Source organism: Coturnix japonica, unplaced genomic scaffold (assembly GCF_054131305.1).
Source record: "Coturnix japonica strain WE unplaced genomic scaffold, WE-NBRP24 Scf102, whole genome shotgun sequence".
NCBI classification, from domain to species: domain Eukaryota; kingdom Metazoa; phylum Chordata; class Aves; order Galliformes; family Phasianidae; genus Coturnix; species Coturnix japonica.
Window position 1 is genome coordinate 199,016 of NW_028189005.1, and position 26,930 is coordinate 225,945.

The following is a 26,930-nucleotide window of genomic DNA, read 5'->3' on the forward strand; positions in this document are numbered from 1 at the left end:
AGGGGGAAGCGGAAGTGAGGCGATCTTAAAGCGGAAGTGCGTCATTAAAGCGCGACGCTGTGGGTGCGGGAAGCGGAAGTGCGATGGTTTTTAAAGCGGAAGTGCGTCATTGCCGTGCGACGCCGCGAAGCCCCGCCCCTTTCCCTATAACGACATCGGATTGGAGGAGCTGTTGGTTTAGCCCCGCCCTCTTCCGATCTGATTATCCAATCAGAGTGGCTCCTTTTGTCCCGCCCTTTTCCAGTGGCTTTATCCAATCAGAACGCAGCCTTTTAGCCCCGCCCCTTTTTTTGCCTTCATCCAATCGAATCACAGCATCCCATTTAAGCCCCGCCCCTTCACCCAACGGGCTCCTCTGATTGGACGACTCGCCCTTTGGCTCCACCCACTTTTAGCCCCGCCTCCTCCCCCTTAATGGCCTTCTCCGATTGGACGATGTCCCGTCCGTCAACGTTATTTGATTGGATCGTTTCCATTTAGCCCCGCCCACTTGGGGCGGCTTTTATTGGACACGGCTCACAATAAATAGGGGGAGGGGCGATAGGGGGCGCTATAGGGCACACATAGGGATCTATGGGGCGCTATGGGGCACATATGGGGTCTATAGGGCACACATAGGGATCTATGGGGCACGTATGGGGTCTATGGGGCACACATAGGGGTCTATGGGGCACATATAGGGGTCTATGGGGCACATATAGGGGTCTATGGGGCACACATAGGGGTCTATGGGGCACGTATGGGGTCTATGGGGCACACATAGGGATCTATGGGGCACACATAGGGGTCTATGGGGCACACATAGGGGTCTATGGGGCACACATAGGGGTCTATGGGGCACGTATGGGGTCTATGGGGCACATATGGGGTCTATGGGGCACATATGGGGTCTATGGGGCACACATAGGGATCTATGGGGCACATATGGGGTCTATGGGGCACACATCGGGGTCTATGGGGCACGTATGGGGTCTATGGGGCACGTATGGGGTCTATGGGGCACGTATGGGGTCTATGGGGCACATATGGGGTCTATGGGGCACACATAGGGATCTATGGGGCACGTATGGGGTCTATGGGGCACACATAGGGGTCTATGGGGCACATATAGGGGTCTATGGGGCACATATAGGGGTCTATGGGGCACACATAGGGGTCTATGGGGCACGTATGGGGTCTATGGGGCACACATAGGGATCTATGGGGCACACATAGGGGTCTATGGGGCACACATAGGGGTCTATGGGGCACACATAGGGGTCTATGGGGCACGTATGGGGTCTATGGGGCACATATGGGGTCTATGGGGCACATATGGGGTCTATGGGGCACACATAGGGATCTATGGGGCACATATGGGGTCTATGGGGCACACATCGGGGTCTATGGGGCACGTATGGGGTCTATGGGGCACGTATGGGGTCTATGGGGCACGTATGGGGTCTATGGGGCACACATAGGGGTCTATGGGGCACGTATGGGGTCTATGGGGCACGTATGGGGTCTATGGGGCACATATGGGGTCTATGGGGCACACATAGGGATCTATGGGGCACACATAGGGATCTATGGGGCACATATGGGGTCTATGGGGCACATATGGGGTCTATGGGGCACACATAGGGGTCTATGGGGCACATATGGGGCACGTATGGGGGTCTATGGGGAAGATATGGGGCAGACCCAGCTGTCTATGGGGCAGATATGGGGGTCTATGGGGCGCTATAGGGCACACATAGGGATCTATGGGGCACGTATGGGGTCTATGGGGCACATATGGGGTCTATGGGGCACACATAGGGGTCTATGGGGCACGTATGGGGTCTATGGGGCACATATGGGGTCTATGGGGCACACATAGGGATCTATGGGGCACACATAGGGGTCTATGGGGCACATATGGGGTCTATGGGGCACATATGGGGTCTATGGGGCACATATGGGGTCTATGGGGCACATATGGGATCTATGGGGCACACATAGGGGTCTATGGGGCACGTATGGGGTCTATGGGGCACACATAGGGATCTATGGGGCACACATAGGGATCTATGGGGCACATATGGGGTCTATGGGGCACGTATGGGGTCTATGGGGCACACATAGGGGTCTATGGGGCACATATGGGGCACATATGGGGGTCTATGGGGAAGATATGGGGCAGACCCAGCTGTCTATGGGGCAGATATGGGGGTTATGGGGCACTATGGGGCACACATAGGGGTCTATGGGGAAGATATGGGGCAGACCCAGCTGTCTATGGGGCAGATATGGGGGTTATGGGGCGCTATAGGGCACACATAGGGATCTATGGGGCACGTATGGGGTCTATGGGGCACATATGGGGGTCTATGGGGCAGATATAGAGCAGACCCAGCTGTCTGTGGGGCAGATATGGGGCACATATTGGGCGCTATGGGGCAGATATGGGGTGCTATGGGGCAGACCCAGCTATGGGGCAGCTGTGGGGCAGCTATGGGGCAGACCCATGTATCCTGCTATGGGGCAGCCCCACAAATCCCCCTCTACAGGTCCCACTATAGGTCCCTCTATGGGGCAGCCCTATGGGTCCATCTATGGGGCAGCCCTATTGGTCCCACTATGGGGCAGCCCTATAGGTCTGGCTATGGGGCAGCCCCACAGATCCCACTATAGGTCCCACTATGGATCTCCCTATGGGTCCTGCTATGGGTCCGGCTATGGGGCAGCCCCATGTATCCCGCTATGGGGCAGCCCTATGGGTCTGGCTATGGGGCAGCCCCATATCTCCCCCCATTACTCCCCTATGGGCACATGCAACATGGGTCCCCACGAGTCAGTCTATAGGGCAGCCCCACAGATCCCCCTTTATAGATCCCACTATGGGTCTCCCTATGGGTCCTGCTATGGGTCCATCTATGGGGCAGCCCTATGGGTCCTGCTATGGGTCTGGCTATGGGGCAGCCCCACAGATCCCACTATAGGTCCCACTATGGGTCTCCCTATGGGTCTTGTTATGGGTCCGGCTATGGGGCAGCCCCACAGATCCCCCTCTATAGGTCCCACTATGGATCTCCCTATGGGTCCTGCTATGGGTCTGGCTATGGGGCAGCCCCATGTATCCCACTATAGGTCCCACTATGGGTCTGGCTATGGGGCAGCCCCATGTATCCCGCTATGGGGCAGCCCTATGGGTCCCGCTATGGGTCTGGCTATAGGGCAGCCCCACAGATCCCCCTTTATAGATCCCACTATGGGTCTCCCTAAGGGTCCTGCTATGGGTCTGGCTATGGGGCAGCCCCATGGGTCCATCTATGGGGCAGCCCTATGGGTCCTGCTATGGGTCTGGCTATGGGGCAGCCCTATAGGTCCCGCTATGGGTCTGGCTATGGGGCAGCCCTATGGGTCCCGCTATGGGTCCATCTATGGGTCAGCCCCACATCTCCCCCCATTACTCCCCTATGGGCACATGCAATGTGGGTCCCCGTGGGTCATCGAATCGATCCATGGGGCGGAGGCGGAGCAGCAGCGCCCCCCCATGGACAGACACAGCCATCAACAGCAGCGACAGCAGCAGCCCCATAGAGGAACCCACAGATAGAAAGGAAGAGCAATCGGAGGCCCCCAAAAAGCCAAGGCCGGATACATTGAATGGCTGCACCTAAAGGAAGGGGAGAGGGTTCATTAGTGCCCGGTAATTAGTTAATTAGCGCTAATTAAGAGCCATTAATTAGGCGATCAATGGACCCCCCCCCCCCCCTTCCCCCATTGAGATGAATGAAGTCAGAGGACCCCCATTGAAATGAATGAAGTCTGATGTCCCCCCCCAAAGCGAAGGTCGGACACATTGAATGGCTGCACCTAAAGGAAGGGGAGAGGATTAATTAATACCCAGTAATTAGTTAATTAGCGCTAATTAAGACCCATTAATTAGGCAATGATTGGACCCCCCCCCCCCTCCTCCCATTGAAATGAATGCAATCTGAGGACCCCCATAATGGAGCCTGGATGAGGCCCCCCAACAATGAAGCCTGGACACATTGAATGGCTGCACCTAAAGGAAGGGGAGAGGATTAATTAATACCCAGTAATTAGTTAATTAGTGCTAATTAAGAGCCACTAATTAGGCAATCAATGGACCCCCCCCCCCCTCCTCCCATTGAGATGAATGCAATCTGAGGACCCCCATAATGGAGCCTGGATGAGGCCCCCCAACAATGAAGCCTGGATACATTGAATGGCTGCACCTAAAGAAAGGGGAGAGGGTTCATTAGTGCCCGGTAATTAGTTAATTAGCGCTAATTAAGACCCGTTAATTAGGCAATCAATGGACCCCCCCCCCCTTCCCCCATTGAAATGAATGCAATCTGAGGACCCCCATAATGGAGCCTGGATGAGGCCCCCCAACAATGAAGCCTGGATACATTGAATGGCTGCACCTAAAGGAAGGGGAGAGGATTCATTAGTGCCCAGTAATTAGTTAATTAGCGCTAATTAAGAGCCATTAATTAGGCAATCAATGGACCCCCCCCCCCCCCTCTTCCCATTGAGATGAATGAAGTCTGAGGACCCCCATAATGGAGCCTGGATGAGGCCCCCCAACAATGAAGCCTGGATACATTGAATGGCTGCACCTAAAGGAAGGGGAGAGGGTTCATTAGTGCCCGGTAATTAGTTAATTAGCGCTAATTAAGACCCGTTAATTAGGCGATCAATGGACCCCCCCCCCCCCAGCACAATGGAGGACCCCATTGAAATGAATGAAGTCTGATGCCCCCCCCCAAAGCGAAGGTCGGACACGTTGAATGGCTGCACCTAAAGGAAGGGGAGAGGATTAATTAATACCCAGTAATTAGTTAATTAGTGCTAATTAAGACCCATTAATTAGGCAATCAATGGACCCCCCCCCCCCCTCTTCCCATTGAGATGAATGAAGTCTGAGGACCCCCATTGAAATGAATGAAGTCTGATGCCCCCCCCCAAAGCGAAGGCCGGACACGTTGAATGGCTGCACCTAAAGGAAGGGGAGAGGATTAATTAATACCCATTAATTAGTTAATTAGCGCTAATTAAGACCCATTAATTAGGCAATCAATGGACCCCCCCCCCCCCTTCCCCCATTGAAATGAATGAGGAGCAATCTGAGGCCCCCCCAACAATGAAGCCTGGACACATTGAATGGCTGCACCTAAAGGAAGGGGAGAGGATTAATTAATACCCAGTAATTAGTTAATTAGTGCTAATTAAGACCCATTAATTAGGCAATCAATGGACCCCCCCTCCCCTTCCCCCATTGAAATGAATGAAGTCTGAGGACCCCCATAATGGAGCCTGGATGAGGCCCCCCAACAATGAAGCCTGGACACATTGAATGGCTGCACCTAAAGGAAGGGGAGAGGATTCATTAGTGCCCGGTAATTAGTTAATTAGCGCTAATTAAGACCCATTAATTAGGCAATGATTGGACCCCCCCCCCCCCCCGCCCCCATTGAAATGAATGAAGTCTGATGCCCCCCCCCAAAGCAAAGGTCGGACACATTGAATGGCTGCACCTAAAGGAAGGGGAGAGGATTCATTAGTGCCCGGTAATTAGTTAATTAGCGCTAATTAAGACCCATTAATTAGGCAATCAATGGACCCCCCCCCCCCCCCTTCTCCCATTGAAATGAATGAGGAGCAATCTGAGGCCCCCCCAACAATGAAGCCTGGATACATTGAATGGCTGCACCTAAAGGAAGGGGAGAGGATTCATTAGTGCCCAGTAATTAGTTAATTAGCGCTAATTAAGACCCATTAATTAGGCAATGATTGGACCCCCCCCCCCTTCTCCCATTGAGATGAATGAAGTCTGAGGCCCCCCCATAATGGAGCCTGGACACATTGAATGGCTGCAGCTAAAGGAAGGGGAGAGGATTCATTAGTGCCCGGTAATTAGTTAATTAGCGCTAATTAAGACCCATTAATTAGGCAATCAATGGACCCCCCCCCCCCCTCCCATTGAGATGAATGAAGTCTGAGGCCCCCCCATAATGGAGCCTGGACACATTGAATGGCTGCACCTAAAGGAAGGCAAGGGGGTTAATTAGTGCCCGTTAATTACCCATTAATGAGTTAATTAGCACTAATTACCCCCCCAATGAGCTAATTAACCCCCCAATTGACTAATTACCCCCCTAATTAACTAATTGACCCCCCAATTAACTAATTAACCCCCTTATAAACGAATTAATAGCCCCCCTAATGAACTAATTACCCTCATAATGAGCTAATTACCCCCTTAATTAACTAATTAACCCCCCTAATTAACAAATGACCCCCCTAATGAACCCCCTAATTAACTAATTACCCCCCTAATTAACTAATTAACCCCCTAATTAACTAATGAACCCCCTAATTAATTAATGACCCCTCTAATTAATTAATGACCCCCCAATGAACTAATTACCCCCCAATTAACTAATTAACCCCGTAACTAATTACTTAATGACCCCCTTAATTAACTAATGACCCCCCTAATGAACCCCCTAATTAATTAATGAACCCCCCAATTAACTAATGAACCCCCTAATTAACTAATTAACCCCCTAATGAACTAATGACCCCCCTAATGACTTAATTACCCCCTTAATGAACTAATTACCCCCTTAATTAACTAATTAACCCCCTAATTAACCACCTAATGACCCCCCTAATTAACTAATGACCCCCCTAATGACCTAATTACCCCCTTAATGAACTAATTACCCCCTAATTAACTAATTACCCCCTTAATTAACTAATTTACCCCCCAATTAACTAATTAACCCCCTAATTAACTAATTAACCCCCTAATTAACCACCTAATGACCCCCCTAATGACCTAATTACCCCCTTAATGAACTAATTACCCCTAATTAACTAATTAACCCCTTAATTAACTAATTAAACCCCCCAATTAACTAATTAACCCCCTAATTAACTAATGGACCCACTAATTAACCACCTAATGACCCCCCTAATTAACTAATGACCCCCCTAATGACCTAATTAACCCCCTAATAATCTAATTACCCCCTTAATGAACTAATTACCCCCCTAATTAACCCCCTAATTAACTAATGAACCCACTAATTAACTAATTAAACCCCCGATTAACTAATTAACCCCCTAATTAACAAATCGACCAATCAACGACCTGGATCCCTTTGATACGAATCCTCCAGGGCCCTGATTGGTCGACGGCGTCGAGATAATCCCCGGGCGCTTCCAATTGGTCGCAGCGCCAGCTCCAGCCCAATGGGGCGCCGGCCCCGCCCCCAGGGCTCAAAAACCGGCTGCGATTGGTCGACGGGGAAGAGGAAGTCCCGCCTTTAACATCGATCTCAGCCAACCAGAACCAACGGCGACCGGAAACAGGAAACCAGCGCTGACGGAGGAGGAGCCTGAGGGGGGGGACAGGAAGTGAGGGGGGGGAAACAGGAAGTGGGGGGGAACAGGAAGTGGGGGGGGACAGGAAGTGAGGGGGACAGGAAGTGAGGGGGGACAGGAAGTGAGTGGGGAGGACAGGAAGTGAGGGGGAAACAGGAAGTGGGGGGGAACAGGAAGTGGGGGGGGGGGGAACAGGAAGTGGGGGGGACAGGAAGTGGGGGGGGAAACAGGAAGTGGGGGGGACAGGAAGTGAGGGGGACAGGAAGTGAGGGGGACAGGAAGTGAGGGGGACGGGAAGTGAAGGGGACAGGAAGTGGGGGGGGAAACAGGAAGTAGGGGGCAGGAAGTGAGTGGGGGGGAACAAACAGGAAGTGGGGGGGGACAGGAAGTGGGGGGGACAGGAAGTGAGTGGGGGGGACAGGAAGTGGGGGGGACAGGAAGTGGGGGGGAAACAGGAAGTGAATGGGGGGGAAACAGGAAGTGGAGAAACAGGAAGTGGAGGGGGAAGACAGGAAGTGGGGAGGGAACAGGAAGTGAGAGGGGGGGAAACAGGAAGTGAGGGGGGGACAGGAAGTGGGGGGGAAACAGGAAGTGAGGGGGGGACAGGAAGTGAGGGGGACAGGAAGTGAGGGAGAAACAGGAAGTGAGGGGGGGACAGGAAGTGAGGGGGAAACAGGAAGTGGGGGGAAACAGGAAGTGGGGAAACAGGAAGTGGGGGGAAACAGGAAGTGAGTGGGGGGGGACAGGAAGTGAATGGGAGGAACAGGAAGTGGGGGGGAAACAGGAAGTGGGGAAACAGGAAGTTGGGGGGGACAGGAAGAGGGGAGGAATAGGAAGTGAGTGGGGGGGGACAAACAGGAAGTGGGGGGGGACAGGAAGTGGAGGGACAGGAAGTGGGGGGGGAACAGGAAGTGAGTGGGGGGACAGGAAGTGGGGGGGACAGGAAGTGAGGGGGAAACAGGAAGTAGGGGGCAGGAAGTGAGTGGGGGAAACAGGAAGTGGGGAAACAGGAAGTGGGGGGGGACAGGAAGTGAGGGGGAAACAGGAAGTGGGGGGGAAACAGGAAGTGGGGGGACAGGAAGTGAGGGGGAAACAGGAAGTGGGGGGGAAACAGGAAGTGGGGGGGAACAGGAAGTGGGGGGACAGGAAGTGAATATGAGGGGACAGGAAGTGAGGGGGGGACAGGAAGTGAGGGGGACAGGAAGTGAGGGGGACAGGAAGTGAGGGGGACAGGAAGTGAGGGGGGAACAGGAAGTGGAGGGACAGGAAGTGGAGGGACAGGAAGTGGGGGGGGAAACAGGAAGTGGGGGGAAACAGGAAGTGGGGGGGAACAGGAAGTGGGGGGGAACAGGAAGTGAGTGGGGGGGAAACAGGAAGTGAGGGGGGGACAGGAAGTGAGGGGAAACAGGAAGTGAGGGGGACAGGAAGTGAGTGGGGGGACAGGAAGTGAGGGGGAACAGGAAGTGGGGGGGACAGGAAGTGAGGGAGACAGGAAGTGAGGGGGACAGGAAGTGAGGGGGAAACAGGAAGTGAGGGGGGGGCAGGAAGTGGGGGGAAACAGGAAGTGAGTGGGGGGGACAGGAAGTGGGGGGGACAGGAAGTGAGGGGGAAACAGGAAGTTGGGGGGGACAGGAAGTGGGGGGGACAGGAAGTGAATGGGGGGGAAACAGGAAGTTGGGGGGGACAGGAAGTGGGGGGGACAGGAAGTGAGTGGGGGAAACAGGAAGTGGGGGGGACAGGAAGTGAATGGGGAGGGGACAGGAAGTGGGGGGTGGCCATAGGAATGAATGGGGGGGGGGGGGGGGTCTGTGACTCACGTGATGCTGAGGGGAGCCCCACCAACGTCCCCATAGCGCAGCACCAACCTGGGGACACATAGAGACACATAGAGACACATAGAGACCCATAGGGACCCATAGAGACCCATAGGGACCCATAGAGACCCATAGGGACCCATAGAGACCCATAGGGACCCATAGAGACCCATAGGGACCCATAGAGACCCATAGAGACCCATAGAGACACATAGGGACCCATAGGGACACATAGGGACCCATAGGGACCCATAGGGACCCATAGGGACACATAGGGACCCATAGAGACCCATAGGGACCCATAGAGACCCATAGAGACCCATAGAGACCCATAGGGACCCATAGAGACACATAGGGACACATAGGGACCCATAGAGACCCATAGAGACCCATAGAGACACATAGAGACCCATAGGGACCCATAGAGACCCATAGGGACCCATAGGGACCCATAGAGACCCATAGAGACCCCATAGTGCCCCATAGAGCCCCTACAGTGCCCCATAGAGCCCCATAGAGACCCCATAGGGACCCATAGAGACCCATAGAGACTCATAGAGACCCATAGGGACTCATAGGGACCCATAGAGACCCATACAGACCCATAGGGACACATAGGGACCCATAGAGACCCATAGGGACACATAGAGACCCATAGAGACCCATAGGGACCCATAGAGACCCATAGGGACACATAGGGACCCATAGAGACCCATAAGGACCCATAGAGACCCATAGAGACCCATAGGGACCCATAGGGACCCATAGGGACCCATAGAGCCACATAGAGACCCATAGGGACCCATAGAGACACATAGGGACCCATAGGGACCCATAGAGACCCATAGAGAACCATAGGGACCCATAGAGACCCATAGGGACCCATAGAGACCCATAGCGACCCATAGGGACCCATAGAGACACATAGAGATCCCATAGAGACCCATAGTGCCCCATAGAGGCACATAGAGACCCATAGAGACCCATAGGGACACATAGGGACCCATAGGGACCCATAGGGACCCATAGGGACACATAGGGACCCATAGAGACCCATAGGGACCCATAGAGACCCATAGAGACCCATAGAGACCCATAGGGACCCATAGAGACACATAGAGACCCATAGGGACCCATAGGGACCCATAGGGACCCATAGAGACCCATAGAGACCCATAGAGACCCATAGGGACCCATAGAAACACATAGCGACCCATAGAGACCCATAGAGACCCATAGGGACCCATAGAGACACATAGAGACACATAGGGACCCATAGAGACCCATAGGGACCCATAGAGACACATAGGGACCCATAGAGACCCATAGAGACCCATAGAGACCCATAGGGACCAATAGAGACCCATAGAGACACATAGAGACCCATAGAGACCCATAGAGACCCATAGGGACCCATAGGGACACATAGGGACACATAGGGAACCATAGGGACCCATAGAGACCCATAGGGACACATAGAGACACACAGAGACCCATAGAGACCCATAGAGACCCATAGGGACCCATAGGGACCCATAGAGACCCATAGAGCCACATAGAGACCCATAGGGACCCATAGAGACACATAGGGACCCATAGGGACCCATAGAGACCCATAGAGACCCATAGGGACCCATAGAAACACATAGCGACCCATAGAGACCCATAGAGACCCATAGGGACCCATAGGGACACATAGAGACCCATAGAGACCCATAGGGACCCATAGGGATACATAGGGACCCATAGGGACCCATAGAGACACATAGAGACCCATAGGGACCCATAGGGACACATTGGGACCCATAGGGACCCATAGGGACCCATAGGGACCCATAGAGACACATAGGGACCCATAGGGACCCATAGGGAGCCATAGGGACCCATAGCGACCCATAGGGACCCATAGTGACCCATAGGGACCCATAGCGACCCATAGAGACCCATAGAGACCCATAGAGACCCATAGGGACCCATAGAGACACATAGGGACCCATAGGGACCCATAGGGACACATAGGGACACATAGGGACCCATAGGGACACATAGGGACCCATAGGGACCCATAGAGACCCATAGAGACCCATAGGGACCCGTAGAGACCCATAGGGACCCACAGAGACCCATAGAGACCCATAGGGACCCATAGAGACCCATAGGGAGAAATAGGGACCCATAGGGACCCACTGAATCCCATTGAGACCCCATAGAATTCCCATTTCCCCCCCCCCAGCCCCACATAACCCCCCCACACCCCACTTTAACCCCCAGCCCAGCACCATAGAACCCCTCCACTCCCCCTCCCAGCCCCATAGAACCCCACATAAACCCCCCCAGCCCCATAGAACCCCATAGAACCCCCCCCATTCCCCCTCCCAGCCCCATAGAACCCCATAGAACCCCCCTCATTCCTCCTCCCAGCCCCATAGAACCCCTCCCACCCCACTTTAAACCCCCCCAGCCCCATAGAACCCCATAGAACCCCCCCACTCCCCCCCAGCCCCATAGAACCCCATAGAACCCCCCCACACACCCCACTTTAACCCCCACCCCAGCCCCATAGAACCCCACAGAACTCCATAGAACACCCCCATTCCCCTCCCAGCCCCATAGAACCCCATAGAACCCCCCCCACTCCCCCCTCCCAGCCCCATAGAACCCCACAGAACCCCATAGAAGCCCCCATTCCCCCCCCAGCCCCATAGAACCCCCCCATTCCCCCTCCCAGCCCCATAGAACCCCATAAAACCCCATAGAACCCCACAGAACCCCAGAGAACCCCCCCATTCCCCCTCCCAGCCCCATAGAACCCCATAAAACCCCATAGAACCCCACAGAACCCCATAGAACTCCCCCATTCCCCCCTCCCAGCCCCATAGAACCCCACATAACCCCATAGAACCCCCCTCTATTCCCCCCCCCAGCCCCATAGAACCCCACATAACCCCATAGAACCCCCCCCCAGCCCCACATAACCCCACATAACCCCATAGAACCCCACAGAACCCCATAGAACCCCCCCATTCCCCCCTCCCAGCCCCACATAACCCCCCATAACCCCATAGACCCCCCCAACCCCACTTTAAACCCCCCCAGCCCCACATAACCCCATAGAACCCCCCCATTCCCCCCCCCCAGCCCCATAGAACCCCATAGAACCCCACATAACCCCCCATAACCCCATAGAACCCCATAGAACCCCATAGAACCCCACATAACCCCATAGACCCCCCCCAACCCCACTTTAAACCCCCCCCAGCCCCACATAACCCCATAGAACCCCCCCATTCCCCCTCCCAGCCCCATAGAACCCCATAGAACCCCACATAACCCCATAGAACTCCCCCATTCCCCCCCCCAGCCCCATAGAACCCCATAAAACCCCATAGAACCCCACAGAACCCCATAGAACTCCCCCATTCCCCCCCCCAGCCCCATAGAACCCCATAGAACCCCACATAACCCCATAGAACCCCCCTCTATTCCCCCCCCCAGCCCCATAGAGCCCCATGGAACCCCCCCCACTCCTCCCCACAGCCCCATAGAACCCCATAGAACCCCATGGAACCCCCCCATTCCACCCCCAGCCCCATAGAAACCCACATAACCCCATAGAACCCCCACCCAGCCCCACATAACCCAACATAACCCCATAGAACCCCATAGAACCCCCCATAACCCCATAGAACCCCCCCCCATTCCCCCCTCCCAGCCCCACAGAACCCCATAGAACCCCACATAACCCCATAGAACCCCCCTCTATTCCCCCCCCCAGCCCCATAGAACCCCACATAACCCCATAGAACCCCCCCCCAGCCCCACATAACCCCCCATAACCCCATAGAACCCCCCCCATTCCCCCTCCCAGCCCCATAGAACCCCATAGAACCCCTCTATTCCCCCCCCCAGCCCCATAGAACCCCACATAACCCCCCATAACCCCATAGAAACCCCCCCAACCCCACTTTAAACCCCCTCCAGCCCCACATAACCCCATAAAACCCCCCCATTCCACCCCCAGCCCCATAGAACCCCCCCCATTCCCCCCTCCCAGCCCCACAGAACCCCATAGAACCCCCCCATTCCACCCCCAGCCCCATAGAGTCCCCCCCATTCCCCCCCCCCGCCCCAAAGAACAACCCCCCATAACCCCATAGAACCCCCCCAACCCCACTTTAAACCCCCCCCAGCCCCACATAACCCCATAGAACCCCACATAACCCCACATAACCCCATAGACCCCCCCCAACCCCACTTTAAACCCCCTCCAGCCCCACATAACCCCATAGAACCCCACATAACCCCATAGAACCCCCCTCTATTCCCCCCCCCGCCCCATAGAACCCCATAGAACCCCACATAACCCCATAGAGACCCCCCCAACCCCACTTTAAACCCCCTCCAGCCCCACAGAACCCCATAGAACCCCACATAACCCCCCATAACCCCATAGACCCCCTCCAACCCCACTTTAAACCCCCCCCAGCCCCATAGAACCCCACATAACCCCATAGAACCCCCCTCTATTTCACCCCCCAGCCCCACATAACCCCATAGAACCCCACATAACCCCCCATAACCCCATAGAACCCCCCCCATTCCCCCCTCCCAGCCCCACAGAACCCCATAGAACCCCCCCATTCCACCCCCAGCCCCATAGAGCCCCCCCCATTCCCCCCCACAGCCCCATAGAACCCCATAGAACCCCTCTATTCCCCCCCCCCCGCCCCATAGAACCCCATAGAACCCCACATAACCCCCCATAACCCCATAGATCCCCCCCCCCAGCCCCATAGAACCCCACAGAACCCCACATAACCCCATAGAACCCCATAGAACCCCACATAACCCCTTAGAACCCCCCCCAGCCCCACATAACCCCACAGAACCCCATAGAACCCCACATAACCCCATAGAACCCCCCCCCAGCCCCACATAACCCCACATAACCCCATAGATCCCCCCCCCCAGCCCCATAGAACCCCACATAACCCCATAGAACCCCCCTCTATTCCCCCCCCCTGCCCCATAGAACCCCATAGAACCCCACAGAACCCCATAGAAACCCCCCCAACCCCACTTTAAACCCCCCCCAGCCCCATAGAACCCCATGGAACCCCCCCCACTCCCCCCTCCCAGCCCCATAGAACCCCCCATAACCCCATAGAACCCCCCCCATTCCCCCTCCCAGCCCCATAGAACCCCACATAACCCCATAGAACCCCCCCCCAGCCCCACATAACCCCACATAACCCCATAGATCCCCCCCCCCAGCCCCATAGAACCCCACATAACCCCATAGAACCCCCCTCTATTCCCCCCCCCTGCCCCATAGAACCCCATAGAACCCCACAGAACCCCATAGAAACCCCCCCAACCCCACTTTAAACCCCCCCCAGCCCCATAGAACCCCATGGAACCCCCCCCACTCCCCCCTCCCAGCCCCATAGAACCCCCCATAACCCCATAGAACCCCCCCCATTCCCCCTCCCAGCCCCATAGAACCCCACATAACCCCATAGAACCCCCCCCCAGCCCCACATAACCCCACATAACCCCATAGATCCCCCCCCCCAGCCCCATAGAACCCCACATAACCCCATAGAACCCCCCTCTATCCTCCCCCCCAGCCCCATAGAACCCCCCATAGAACCCCATAGAACCCCCCCCCCAAATCCTCACCGAGCTTCTTGTGGGTCCCACGTCGACCCCCCCAAATCCACGTCGGCTCCGGCCCCAAAAGTCCTTGGGGTCAGATCCCATTTCTTCACCCCCTTTCCCCCCCCCCCCATATATTCCACGCTGATGTTCTCAGCCCATAGAAGTAATTGGGGGGGGGCCGGGTGGGGGGGCCACCTTAAAGGGGGGGGGGTCTCATCCCCTTCCCCCCCCCTCCCCTTATTGGGGGCTTGAAGGAGGGATCGACCCCCCCCCCCCCCCAGCCCCATTGATTGGGGCTCGTCCCCCCCCCTCCAGGTATCCATAGACCCAGATTTATGGGGCACCTGTATGGGAACATAAAGGGGGGGGGGGGATATAGGGTCAGTTTATGGGGTTAAATGGGGGGTTATGGGGTTATAAGGGGGGTTATGGGGTGGGTTATGGGGTTAAATGGGGGGTTATGGGGTGGGGGGGGGGATATAGGGTCAGTTTATGGGGTTAAATGGGGGGTTATGGGGTCAGTTATGGGGTTAAAAGGGGGGCTATGGGGTCATAAGGGGGGTTATGGGGTCATAAGGGGGGTTATGGGGTGGGTTATGGGGTTAAAAGGGGGCTTATGGGGTCATAAGGGGGGTTATGGGGTTAAAAGGGGGGTTATGGGGTTATAAGGGGGGTTATGGGGTGGGTTATGGGGTGATAAGGGGGGTTATGGGGTGATAAGGGGGGTTATGGGGTGGGTTATGGGGTGATAAGGGGGGTTATGGGGTGGGTTATGGGGTCATAAGGGGGGTTATGGGGTGGGTTATGGGGTTATAAGGGGGGTTATGGGGTGATAAGGGGGGTTATGGGGTGGGTTATGGGGTGATAAGGGGGGTTATGGGGTGGGTTATGGGGTTATAAGGGGGGTTATGGGGTTATAAGGGGGGTTATGGGGTGGGTTATGGGGTGATAAGGGGGGTTATGGGGTGATAAGGGGGGTTATGGGGTGGGTTATGGGGTGATAAGGGGGGTTATGGGGTGGGTTATGGGGTCATAAGGGGGGTTATGGGGTCATAAGGGGGGTTATGGGGTGGGTTATGGGGTTAAAAGGGGGCTTATGGGGTGGGTTATGGGGTTAAAAGGGGGCTTATGGGGCCATAAGGGGGGTTATGGGGTTATAAGGGGGGTTATGGGGTGATAAGGGGGGTTATGGGGTTATAAGGGGGGTTATGGGGTTATAAGGGGGGTTATGGGGTCATAAGGGGGGTTATGGGGTGGTGGGGGGGGTTATGGGGTCAGTTATGGGGCTGGGGGGGGATTTGGGGGGCACCTGTATGGGAACATAAAGGGGGGGGGGGATATAGGGTCAGTTTATGGGGTTAAATGGGGGGTTATGGGGTGGGGGGGGGGATATAGGGTCAGTTTATGGGGTTAAATGGGGGGTTATGGGGTTATAAGGGGGGTTATGGGGTGATAAGGGGGGTTATGGGGTTATAAGGGGGGTTATGGGGTGACAGAGGGGGGTTATGGGGTGGGTTATGGGGTCATAAGGGGGGTTATGGGGTGATAAGGGGGGTTATGGGGTGGGTTATGGGGTTATAAGGGGGGTTATGGGGTTATAAGGGGGGTTATGGGGTGGGTTATGGGGTGATAAGGGGGGTTATGGGGTGATAAGGGGGGTTATGGGGTGGGTTATGGGGTTATAATGGGGGTTATGGGGTTAAATGGGGGGTTATGGGGTGATAAGGGGGGTTATGGGGTTATAAGGGGGGTTATGGGGTGATAAGGGGGGTTATGGGGTTATAAGGGGGGTTATGGGGTGATAAGGGGGGTTATGGGGTTATAAGGGGGGTTATGGGGTGATAAGGGGGGATATAGGGTCAGTTTATGGGGTTAAATGGGGGGTTATGGGGTGGGGGGGGGGGATATAGGGTCAGTTTATGGGGTTAAATGGGGGGTTATGGGGTTGGGGGGGAGGATATAGGGTCAGTTTATGGGGTTAAATGGGGGGTTATGGGGTGGGGGGGGGGATATAGGAACAGTTTATGGGGTTAAATGGGGGGTTATGGGGTGGGTTATGGGGTGATAAGGGGGGTTATGGGGTGATAAGGGGGGTTATGGGGTGGGTTATGGGGTGATAAGGGGGGTTATGGGGTGTGGGGGGGGCTATGGGGTGGGTTATGGGGTGGGGATTTATGGGGCACCTGTATGGGAACATAAATGGGGGGGGGATATAGGGTCAGTTTATGGGGTTAAATGGGGGGTTATGGGGTGATAAGGGGGGTTATGGGGTGGGTTATGGGGTGATAAGGGGGGTTATGGGGTTATAAGGGGGGTTATGGGGGGGCTTATGGGGTTAAAAGGGGGGTTATGGGGTTATAAGGGGGGTTATGGGGTTATAAGGGGGGTTGTGGGGTGGGTTATGGGGTTATAAGGGGGGTTTTTGGGTGATAAGGGGGGTTAGTGGGTTATAAGGGGGGTTATGGGGTGGGTTATGGGGTTAAATGGGGGGTTGTGGGGTGATAAGGGGGGTTATGGGGTGAGGGAGGGGGGCTATGGGGTCAGTTATGGGGTTAAAAGGGAGGTTATGGGGTGAGGGGGGGGGTTATGGGGTCAGTTATGGGGTGGGGGGTGGGGATTTGGGGGGCACCTGTATGGGGACATAAAGGGGGGGGGGGATATAGGGTCAGTTTATGGGGTTAAATGGGGGGTTATGGGGTCAGTTATGGGGTTATAAGGGGGGTTATGGGGCGTGGGGGGGGGGTTATGGGGTCAATTATGGGGTGGGGGGGGAATTTGGGGGGCAACCATGGGGCAGTTATGGGGCTGCTATAGGGCAGCTATGGGGTATCCATGGGGTATCTATGGGGTATCTATGGGGTATCTATGGGGCAGCTATGGGGTATCTATGGGGCAGCTATGTGGCAGCTATGGGGTATCTATGGGGCAGTTATGGGGCCGCTATTGGGCAGCTATGGGGCCGCTATGGGGCAGCTATGGGGTATCTATGGGGCAGCTATGGGGCAGCTATGGGGCAGCTATGGGGTATCTATGGGGTATCTATGGAGCAGTTATGGGGTATCTATGGGGTATCTATGGGGCAGTTATGGGGTATCTATGGGGTATCTATGGGGCAGTTATGGGGTATCTATGGGGCAGCTATAGGGCAGTTATGGGGCAGCTATGGGGCAGCTATGGGGCAGCTATGGGGTATCTATGGGGCAGCTATGGGGCAGCTATGGGGCAGCTATGGGGCAGCTATGGGGTATCTATGGGGCAGCTATGGGGCCGCTATGGGGCCGCTATGGGGTATCTATGGGGCAGCTATGGGGTATCTATGGGGCAGTTATGGGGTATCTATGGGGTATCTATGGGGCAGCTATGGGGCAGCTATGGGGTATCTATGGGGCAGCTATGGGGTATCTATGGGGCAGTTATGGGGTATCTATGGGGCAGCTATGGGGCAGCTATGGGGCAGCACTCACCCTGGACGGACGCAGGGCTGTCAGCACAGCGCTGTAGGGCAGCCCCTCGGCCTGCAGGGCACTCAGCACCTCCCCCAGAGCCTCATCTATGGGGCAGCCCCACAAGTGACCCCCAGTGCCCCACAAATGACCCCCATCGCCCCCTAAGTGCCTCAGTGACCCACAAGTGCCCACAAGTAACCCCAAGTGCCCCCTAAGTGCCCCACAGCACCCCATAAGTGCCCCCCATCACCCCACAACTGCCCCGTAAGTGCCCCCCACAACCCCCTAAGTGCCCCCAGTGCCCCCCAAGTAACCCTTATTGCCCCCTAAGTGCCCCAAGCACCCCCCAAGTAACCCTAAGTGCCCCCTAAGTGCCCCTCAGTGCCCCCTAAGTGCCCCCCATCACCCCACAAGTGCCCCCCAAGTGCCCCACTCACCATTGCTGGCCAGCACCTCCCGGGGGGACAAGAACTGGGACCTGGGGGAGAAACAAGAGCATCTATGGGGCAGCTATGGGGCAGCTATGGGGCTGGTATGGGGCAGCTATGGGGCAGCTATGGGGTCGCTATAGGGCCAATACAGGGCAGCTATGGGGCAACTACAGGGCAGCTATGGGTTCTCTATAGGGCAGCTATGGGGCAGCTATAGGGCCACTACAGGGCAGCTATGGGGCAGCCATGGGGTATCTATGGGGCAGCTATGGGGCAGCTATGGGGCCGCTATGGGGTATCTATAGGGCAGCTATGGGGCAGCTATGGGGTCTCTATGGGGTCTCTATGGGGCATCTATGGGGTCTCTATGGGGTCTCTATGGGGCAGCTATGGGGCCGCTATGGGGTATCTATGGGGCATCTATGGGGTCTCTATGGGGTATCTATGGGGTATCTATAGGGCAGCTATGGGGCAGCTATGGGGTATCTATGGGGCAGCTACAGGGCAGCTATGGGGCCGCTATAGGGCCACTACAGGGCAGCTATGGGGCAGCTATGGGGCCGCTATGGGGTATCTATGGGGCAGCTATGGGGCAGCCATGGGGCCGCTATGGGGTATCTATGGGGCATCTATGGGGTCTCTATGGGGTATCTATGGGGCACTTATGGGGCAGCTATGGGGCAGCTATGGGGCCGTACCCTTGGTCAATGCGTGGCAGCCGCAGCAGCAGAGCCCCCCCGGATCCATTGGCTGCCCTCAGCTGCCCCACAGCGTCGTCATCCAACAACGATTCTGCCCCCAAAGTGTGGGGCAGCCCCACGGCGCCGCCCGGAACTGCCGTCAATTGAAGCACCGAACCTGCAGCCGCCAGCGCCGCCTGTAAAGACCCATAAGTGTGGGGCAGACCCATAAGTGTGGGGCAAGAGACCCATAAGTGTGGGGCAGACCCATAAGTGTGGGGCTCAGACCCATATATATAGGGCCAAAGACCCATAAGTGTGGGGCAAGAGACCCATAAGTGTGGGGCCAGAGACCCACAAGTGGGGCTCAGACCCATATATATAGGGCCAGAGACCTTTAAGTGTGGGGTAGACCCATAAGTGTGGGGCAGACCCATAAGTGTGGGGCAGACCCATAAGTGTGGGGCAGACCCATAAGTGTGGGGCAGACCCATAAGTGTGGGCCAGAGACCCACAAGTGTGGGGCAGACCCATATATGTAGGGCCAGAGACCCACAAGTGTGGGGCAGACCCATAAGTGTGGGCCAGACCCATAAGTGTGGGGCCAGAGACCCATAAGTGTGGGGCCAGAGACCCATAAGTGTGGGGCAGACCCATAAGTGTGGGGCCAGAGACCCATAAGTGTGGGGCAGACCCATAAGTGTGGGCCAGACCCATAAGTGTGGGGCAGAGACCCATAAGTGTGGGGCCAGACCCATAAGTGTGGGCCAGACCCATAAGTGTAGGGCAGACCCATATATATAGGGCCAGAGACCCATAAGTGTGGGGCCAGGGACCCATAAGTGTGGGGCCAGAGACCCATAAGTGTGGGGCAGACCCATATATGTAGGGCCAGAGACCCATAAGTGTGGGGCAGACCCATAAGTGTGGGGCAGACCCATATATATAGGGCCAGAGACCTATAAGTGTGGGCCAGACCCATAAGTGTGGGGCTCAGACCCATAAGTGTGGGGCAGACCCATAAGTGTGGGGCTCAGACCCATATATATAGGGCCAGAGACCTATAAGTGTGGGGCAGACACATAAGTGTGGGGCCAGAGACCCATAAGTGTGGGGCAGACCCATAAGTGTGGGGCAGACCAATAAGTGTGGGGCCAGAGACCCATAAGTGTGGGGCAGACCCATGAGTGTGGGGCCAGGGACCCATAAGTGTGGGGCAGACCCATAAGTGTGGGGTAGACCCATAAGTGTGGGGCCAGAGACCTATAAGTGTGGGGCAGACCCATAAGTGTGGGCCAGACCCATAAGTGTGGGGCCAGAGACCCATAAGTGTAGGGCAGACCCATAAGTGTGGGGCCAGAGACCCATAAGTGTGGGGCCAGAGACCCATAAGTGTGGGGTAGACCCATAAGTGTGGGGCCAGAGACCCACAAGTGTGGGGCAAGAGACCCATAAGTGTGGGGCCAGACCCATAAGTGTGGGGCAGACCCATATATATAGGGCCAGAGACCCATAAGTGTGGGGCCAGAGACCCATAAGTGTGGAGCAGACCCATAAGTGTGGGGCAGACCAATAAGTGTGGGGTAGACCCATAAGTGTGGGGCCAGAGACCCATAAGTGTGGGGCAGACCCATAAGTGTGGGCCAGACCCATAAGTGTGGGGTCAGAGACCCATAAGTGTGGGGCAGACCAATAAGTGTGGGGCAGACCCATAAGTGTGGGGCCAGAGACCCACAAGTGTGGGGCAGACCCATAAGTGTGGGGCAGACCCATAAGTGTGGGGCTCAGACCCATATATATAGGGCCAGAGACCCATAAGTGTGGGGCAGACCCATAAGTGTGGGGTCAGAGACCCATAAGTGTGGGGCAGACCAATAAGTGTGGGGCCAGAGACCCATAAGTGTGGGGCAGACCCATGAGTGTGGGGCCAGGGACCCATAAGTGTGGGGCAGACCCATAAGTGTGGGGTAGACCCATAAGTGTGGGGCCAGAGACCTATAAGTGTGGGGCAGACCCATAAGTGTGGGCCAGACCCATAAGTGTGGGGCCAGAGACCCATAAGTGTAGGGCAGACCCATAAGTGTGGGGCCAGAGACCCATAAGTGTGGGGCCAGAGACCCATAAGTGTGGGGTAGACCCATAAGTGTGGGGCCAGAGACCCACAAGTGTGGGGCAAGAGACCCATAAGTGTGGGGCCAGACCCATAAGTGTGGGGCAGACCCATATATATAGGGCCAGAGACCCATAAGTGTGGGGCCAGAGACCCATAAGTGTGGAGCAGACCCATAAGTGTGGGGCAGACCAATAAGTGTGGGGTAGACCCATAAGTGTGGGGCCAGAGACCCATAAGTGTGGGGCAGACCCATAAGTGTGGGCCAGACCCATAAGTGTGGGGTCAGAGACCCATAAGTGTGGGGCAGACCAATAAGTGTGGGGCAGACCCATAAGTGTGGGGCCAGAGACCCACAAGTGTGGGGCAGACCCATAAGTGTGGGGCAGACCCATAAGTGTGGGGCTCAGACCCATATATATAGGGCCAGAGACCCATAAGTGTGGGGCAGACCCATAAGTGTGGGGTCAGAGACCCATAAGTGTGGGGCAGACCAATAAGTGTGGGGCCAGAGACCCATAAGTGTGGGGCAGACCAATAAGTGTGGGGCAGACCCATAAGTGTGGGGCCAGAGACCCATAAGTGTGGGGCAGACCCATAAGTGTGGGGCAGACCCATAAGTGTGGGGCCAGAGACCCATAAGTGTGGGGCAGACCCATAAGTGTGGGGTCAGAGACCCATAAGTGTGGGGCAGACCCATAAGTGTGGGGCCAGAGACTCATAAGTGTGGGGCAGACCCATAAGTGTGGGGTCAGAGACCCATAAGTGTGGGGCAGACCAATAAGTGTGGGGCAGACCCATAAGTGTGGGGCCAGAGACCCATAAGTGTGGGGCAGACCCATATATATAGGGCCAGAGACCCATAAGTGTGGGGCCAGACACCCATAAGTGTGGGGCAGACCCATATATATAGGGCCAGAGACCCATAAGCCCCGCCCCCAACCCTAATTAGCCCCGCCCCCTATCCATAAGCCCCAACCCTGTCCTTAAGCCCCGCCCCCTTGTCCATAAGCCCCGCCCCATCCCACTAAGCCCCGCCCCTTCTCCTTTAAGCCCCGCCCCCTTGTCCTTAATACCCACCCTGTCCTTAAGCTGTGCCCTTGTCTGTAAGCCCCGCCCCTTCAGCCCTAAGCCCCGCCCCCTTGTCCTAAAGCCCCGCCCCCTTGTCCATTAAGCCCCGCCCACAAACCTAAGCCCCGCCCTTTTGTCTATTAAGCCCCGCCCACAAACCTAAGCCCCGCCCCCTTGTCCATTAAGCCCCGCCCCCAAACCTAAGCCCAGCCCCTTGTCCATCAAGCCCCGCCCACAACCATAGGCCCCGCCCCCTTGTCCATTAAGCCCCGCCCCCAAACCTAAGCCTCGTCCCTTGTCCATTAAGCCCCGCCCCCAAACCTAAGCCCCGCCCACAAACATAGGCCACGCCCCCTTGTCCATTAAGCCCCGCCCCTTGTCCATTAAGCCCCGCCCCCAAACCTAAGCCCTGCCTCTTGTCCATTAAGCCCCGCCCCAAACATAAGCCCCGCCCCTTGTCCATTAAGTCCCGCCCCTTAGACACTAAGCCCCGCCCCCTTGTCCTTAAGCCCCCCTCTGCTCTAAGCCCCGCCCCCTTGTCCTTTAAGCCACGCCCACTTTCCTCGAGCCCCACCTTCAGCCCCAAGCCCCGCCTCCTGTCCTTAAGCCCCTCCCCTTCTCCATAAGCCCCGCCCCTTGTCGCTAAGCCCCGCCCCCAACCCCCATAAGCTCTGCCCATTGTCCACTAAGCCCCGCCCCCAAACCTAAGCCCCGCCCATTCTCTATAAGCCCCGCCCCTTCAGCCATAAGCCCCGCCCCCTGTCCCTAAGCCCCGCCCCCTTGTCCTTAAGCCCCGCCCCCATGCTCCATAAGCCCCGCCTCCAACCACCACAAGCTCCGCCCCTTCTCCATTAAGCTCCGCCCCTTCAACACTAAGCCCCGCCCCCAAACCTAAGCCCCGCCCCTTGTCCATCAAGCCCCGCCCCCAAACCTAAACCCCGCCCTTTTGTCCATTAAGCCCCGCCCCCAACATAAGCCCCTCCCCCTTGTCCATCAAGCCCCTCCCCTTCTCCATAAGCCCCGCCCCTTGTCGCTAAGCCCTGCCCCCAACCCCCATAAGCCCCGCCCCTTGTCCATTAAGCCCCACCCCTTAGACCCCAAACCCGCCCCCTTGTCCCTAAGCCCCGCCCCCTGCCCCAAGCCCCGCCCGTTCTCCATTAAGCCCCGCCCCTTAGACACTAAGCCCCGCCCCCTTGTTCTTAAGCCCCCTTAAGCCCTAAGCCCCGCCCCCTTGTCCTTTAAGCCCCGCCCATTCTCCATTAAGCCCCGCCCCTTCAGCCATAAGCCCAACCCCCTTATCCATTAAGCCCCGCCCCCTTCGGCCATAAGCCACGCCCCCTTATCCATTAAGTCCCGCCCCCTTTCAGCCCTAAGCCCCGCCCCTTCTCATTAAGCCCCGCCTCCAAACCTAAGCCACGCCTCCTTGTCCGTTAAGCCCCGCCCCCTACAGCATTAAGCCCCGCCCCTTCTCCATTAAGCTTCGCCCTTAGACCCTAAGCCCCGCCCCCTTGTCTATTAAGCCCCGCCCATTCTCCATTAAGCCCCGCCCCAAAACCTAAGCCCCGCCCCCTGTCATTAAGCCCCCTTATGACCTAAGCCCCACCCCCTTGTCCTTTAAGCCACGCCCACTTTCCTCGAGCCCCACCCCCTTCAGCCCCAAGCCCCGCCCCCTGTCCTTAAGCCCCTCCCCTTCTCCATAAGCCCCGCCCCTTGTCACTAAGCCCCGCCCCCAACCCCCATAAGCTCTGCCCATTGTCCATTAAGCCCCACCCCCAAACCTAAGCCCCGCCCCTTCTCCATAAGCCCCGCCCCTTCAGCCCTAAGCCCCGCCCCCTGTCCATAAGCCCCAGCCCTGTTCTTAAGCCCCGCCCCCATGCTCCATAAGCCCTGCCCCAACCCCCATAAGCCCCGCCCATTGTCCATTAAGCCCCGCCCCTTGTGTATTAAGCCCCGCCCCAAACCTAAGCCCCGCCCCTTGTCCATTAAGCCCCGCCCCTTTTCATTAAGCCCTGCCCCCTTGTTCATTAAGCCCCGCCCCCTTGTCCTTAAGCCCCCCTCAGCCCTAAGCCCCGCCCCCTTGTCCATTAAGCCCCGCCCCCTTCAGCACTAAGCCCCGCCCCTTAGACCCCAAGCCCCGCCCCCTTGTCCCTAAGCTCCGCCCCTTCTGTCCTAAGCCCCGCCCCCTTGTCCCTAAGCCCCGCCCCCACCTGTAGCCGTGGGAAGGCTCCACCTCCATAGGCCGTGAAGTCCTCCACGCTCAGCTGGTCACGTCGACCAATCAGAAGCCACAGAGCCAGGGGCGGACCAATGGGATGAAAGGGGGGCGGGGCAAACAGGGGCTCATTTGAATATGTAAAGCAGGGGGTGTGGATTTGCGTTATCCAATGGGAGGTTGGATATATCACGTCCATATAAGGGAAAGGGGGTGGGGTTATAATAGAGGGGGCGTGGCCTGAGGTATCACATCCATATAAGGGAAAAGGGGCAGGGTTATAATGGAGGGGGCGTGGCCTGAGGTGTCACATCCATATAAGGGAAAAGGGGCGGGGTTATAATAGAGGGGGGCGTGGCCTGAGGCATCATGCCCATATAAGGTAAAAGGGGCGGGGTTATAATAGAGGGGGGCGTGGCCTGATGTATCATGCCCATATAAGGTAAAAGGGGGTGGGGTTATAATGGAGGGGGCATGGCCTGAGGTATCACATCCATATAAGGGAAAAGGGGCGGGGTTATAATAGAGGGGGGCGTGGCCTGAGGTATTGTGCCCATATAAGGTAAAAGGGGCGGGGTTATAATAGAGGGGGGCGTGGCCTGAGGTATCATGCCCATATAAGGTAAAAGGGGCGGGGTTATAAGAGGGGGGCGTGGCCTGAGGTATCATGCCCATATAAGGTAAAAGGGGGCGGGGTTATAATGGAGGGGGGCGTGGCCTGAGGTATCACATCCATATAAGGAAAAAAAGGCGGGGTTATAATAGAGGGGGGCGTGGTCTGAGGTATCGTGCCCATATAAGGTAAAAGGGGTGGGGTTATAATGGAGGGGGCGTGGCTTAGTGGTGTCACACCCATATAAGGGAAATGGGGCGGGGTTATAATGGAGAGGGCGTGGCCTAACCCGGAAGTGGGCGTGGCCTCACCTCATCATGGAGGACCAACAATAGAGTTTTGGGCCCGCGGGTGAGAGCGGGTTCCAACAGCGCCCCCAGCTGGTGGTCCTCCACAAGATGGCCGACAGCCGGAAGTGGGGGGGCAGAAGGGCCGGACCATAAACCGCTATTAAATAAATGGGGGGGGGGGGGGGGGGGGGGGGGGTATAAAAATGGGGGAAAAACACCCAAAATCATCATATTTTGCTTTTTTAACCCAATTTTTAACCCCATATCCCCCCCATATAACCCCCCATATCACCCCATATCCCCCCATATCCACCCATATAACCCCATATCTCCCCCATATCCCCTATATCCCCCCATATAACCCCATATAATGCCATATATCCCCATATCCCCCATATTTCCCCCATATCCCCCCATATAACCCCATATCACCCCCATAAAACCCCATATTCTCCCATATAACCCCATATAACCCCATATAACCCCATATCCCCCCCTATAACCCCATATCCCCCCATATACCCCCCATATAACCCATATAATCCCATATTCCCCCACATCTCCCCCATATAACCCCATATAACCCCCATAAAACCCCATATAACCATATAACCCCATATATCCCCTCATACCCCCCCATACCCCCCTATATAACCCCCATATAACCCCATATATCCCATATCCCCCCATATAACCCCATATAACCCCATACAACCCCATATAACCCCACCATATCCCCCCATATCCCCCCATATAACCCCATATAACCCCATATAATCCCATATATCCCCATATCCCCCCATATAATCCCATATCCCCCCATATAACCCCATATAACCCCATATCTCCCCCATATAACCCCCTATATCCCCTCATACCCCCCCATATCTCCCCCATATCCCCCCATATAACCCCATATAACCCCATATCCCCCCATATCCCCCCATATAACCCCATATCCCCCCATATAACCCCATATCTCCCCCATATCCCCTATATCCCCCCTTATAACCCCATATAATGCCATATATCCCCATATCCCCCCATATATCCCCCATATAACCCCCTATATCCCCTCATATCCCCCTATATATCCCCATATACCCCCTTATACCCCCCTATAACCCCATATAACCCCATATCCCGCCCATATAGCCCCATATCCCCCCCCATATCCCCCATATCCCCCCATATCCCCCCATATAACCCCCTATAA

The 26,930-nt window shown here is 56.2% G+C and overlaps 1 protein-coding gene across 6 annotated transcripts in view; it reads right to left on the minus strand.

Annotated features, from left to right (window-relative positions):
* Positions 1-469: 469 nt before the first annotated feature.
* Positions 470-26,930, minus strand: part of LOC146751299 (V-type proton ATPase subunit S1-like) — a 28,078-nt gene continuing 1,617 nt past the window's right edge. Inside the window, exons 2-11 of one of the 6 annotated variants that reach the window (XR_014941686.1) lie at positions 25,736-25,871; positions 24,807-24,860; positions 19,437-19,615; positions 18,745-18,785; positions 18,326-18,411; positions 14,883-15,205; positions 9,204-9,251; positions 7,154-7,400; positions 3,348-3,640; positions 470-3,248 (exon numbers count right to left, since the gene is read on the minus strand). Coding sequence is in view for 5 of the 6 variants with exons in the window: in XM_085534842.1 (XP_085390968.1) it covers positions 3,431-3,640; positions 7,154-7,400; positions 9,204-9,251; positions 14,883-15,205; positions 18,326-18,411; positions 18,745-18,785; positions 19,437-19,615; positions 24,807-24,860; positions 25,736-25,871 (1,324 nt within the window). In the remaining variant the exon portion in view is untranslated. Of the gene's footprint in view, positions 3,641-4,741; positions 4,994-5,081; positions 5,708-5,792; positions 6,039-7,153; positions 7,401-9,203; positions 9,252-14,882; positions 15,206-18,325; positions 18,412-18,744; positions 18,786-19,436; positions 19,616-24,806; positions 24,861-25,735; positions 25,872-26,930 lie in introns of those variants that run through there. The other 5 variants (XM_085534842.1, XM_085534841.1, XM_085534843.1 and 2 more) reach the window with 5 other exon arrangements.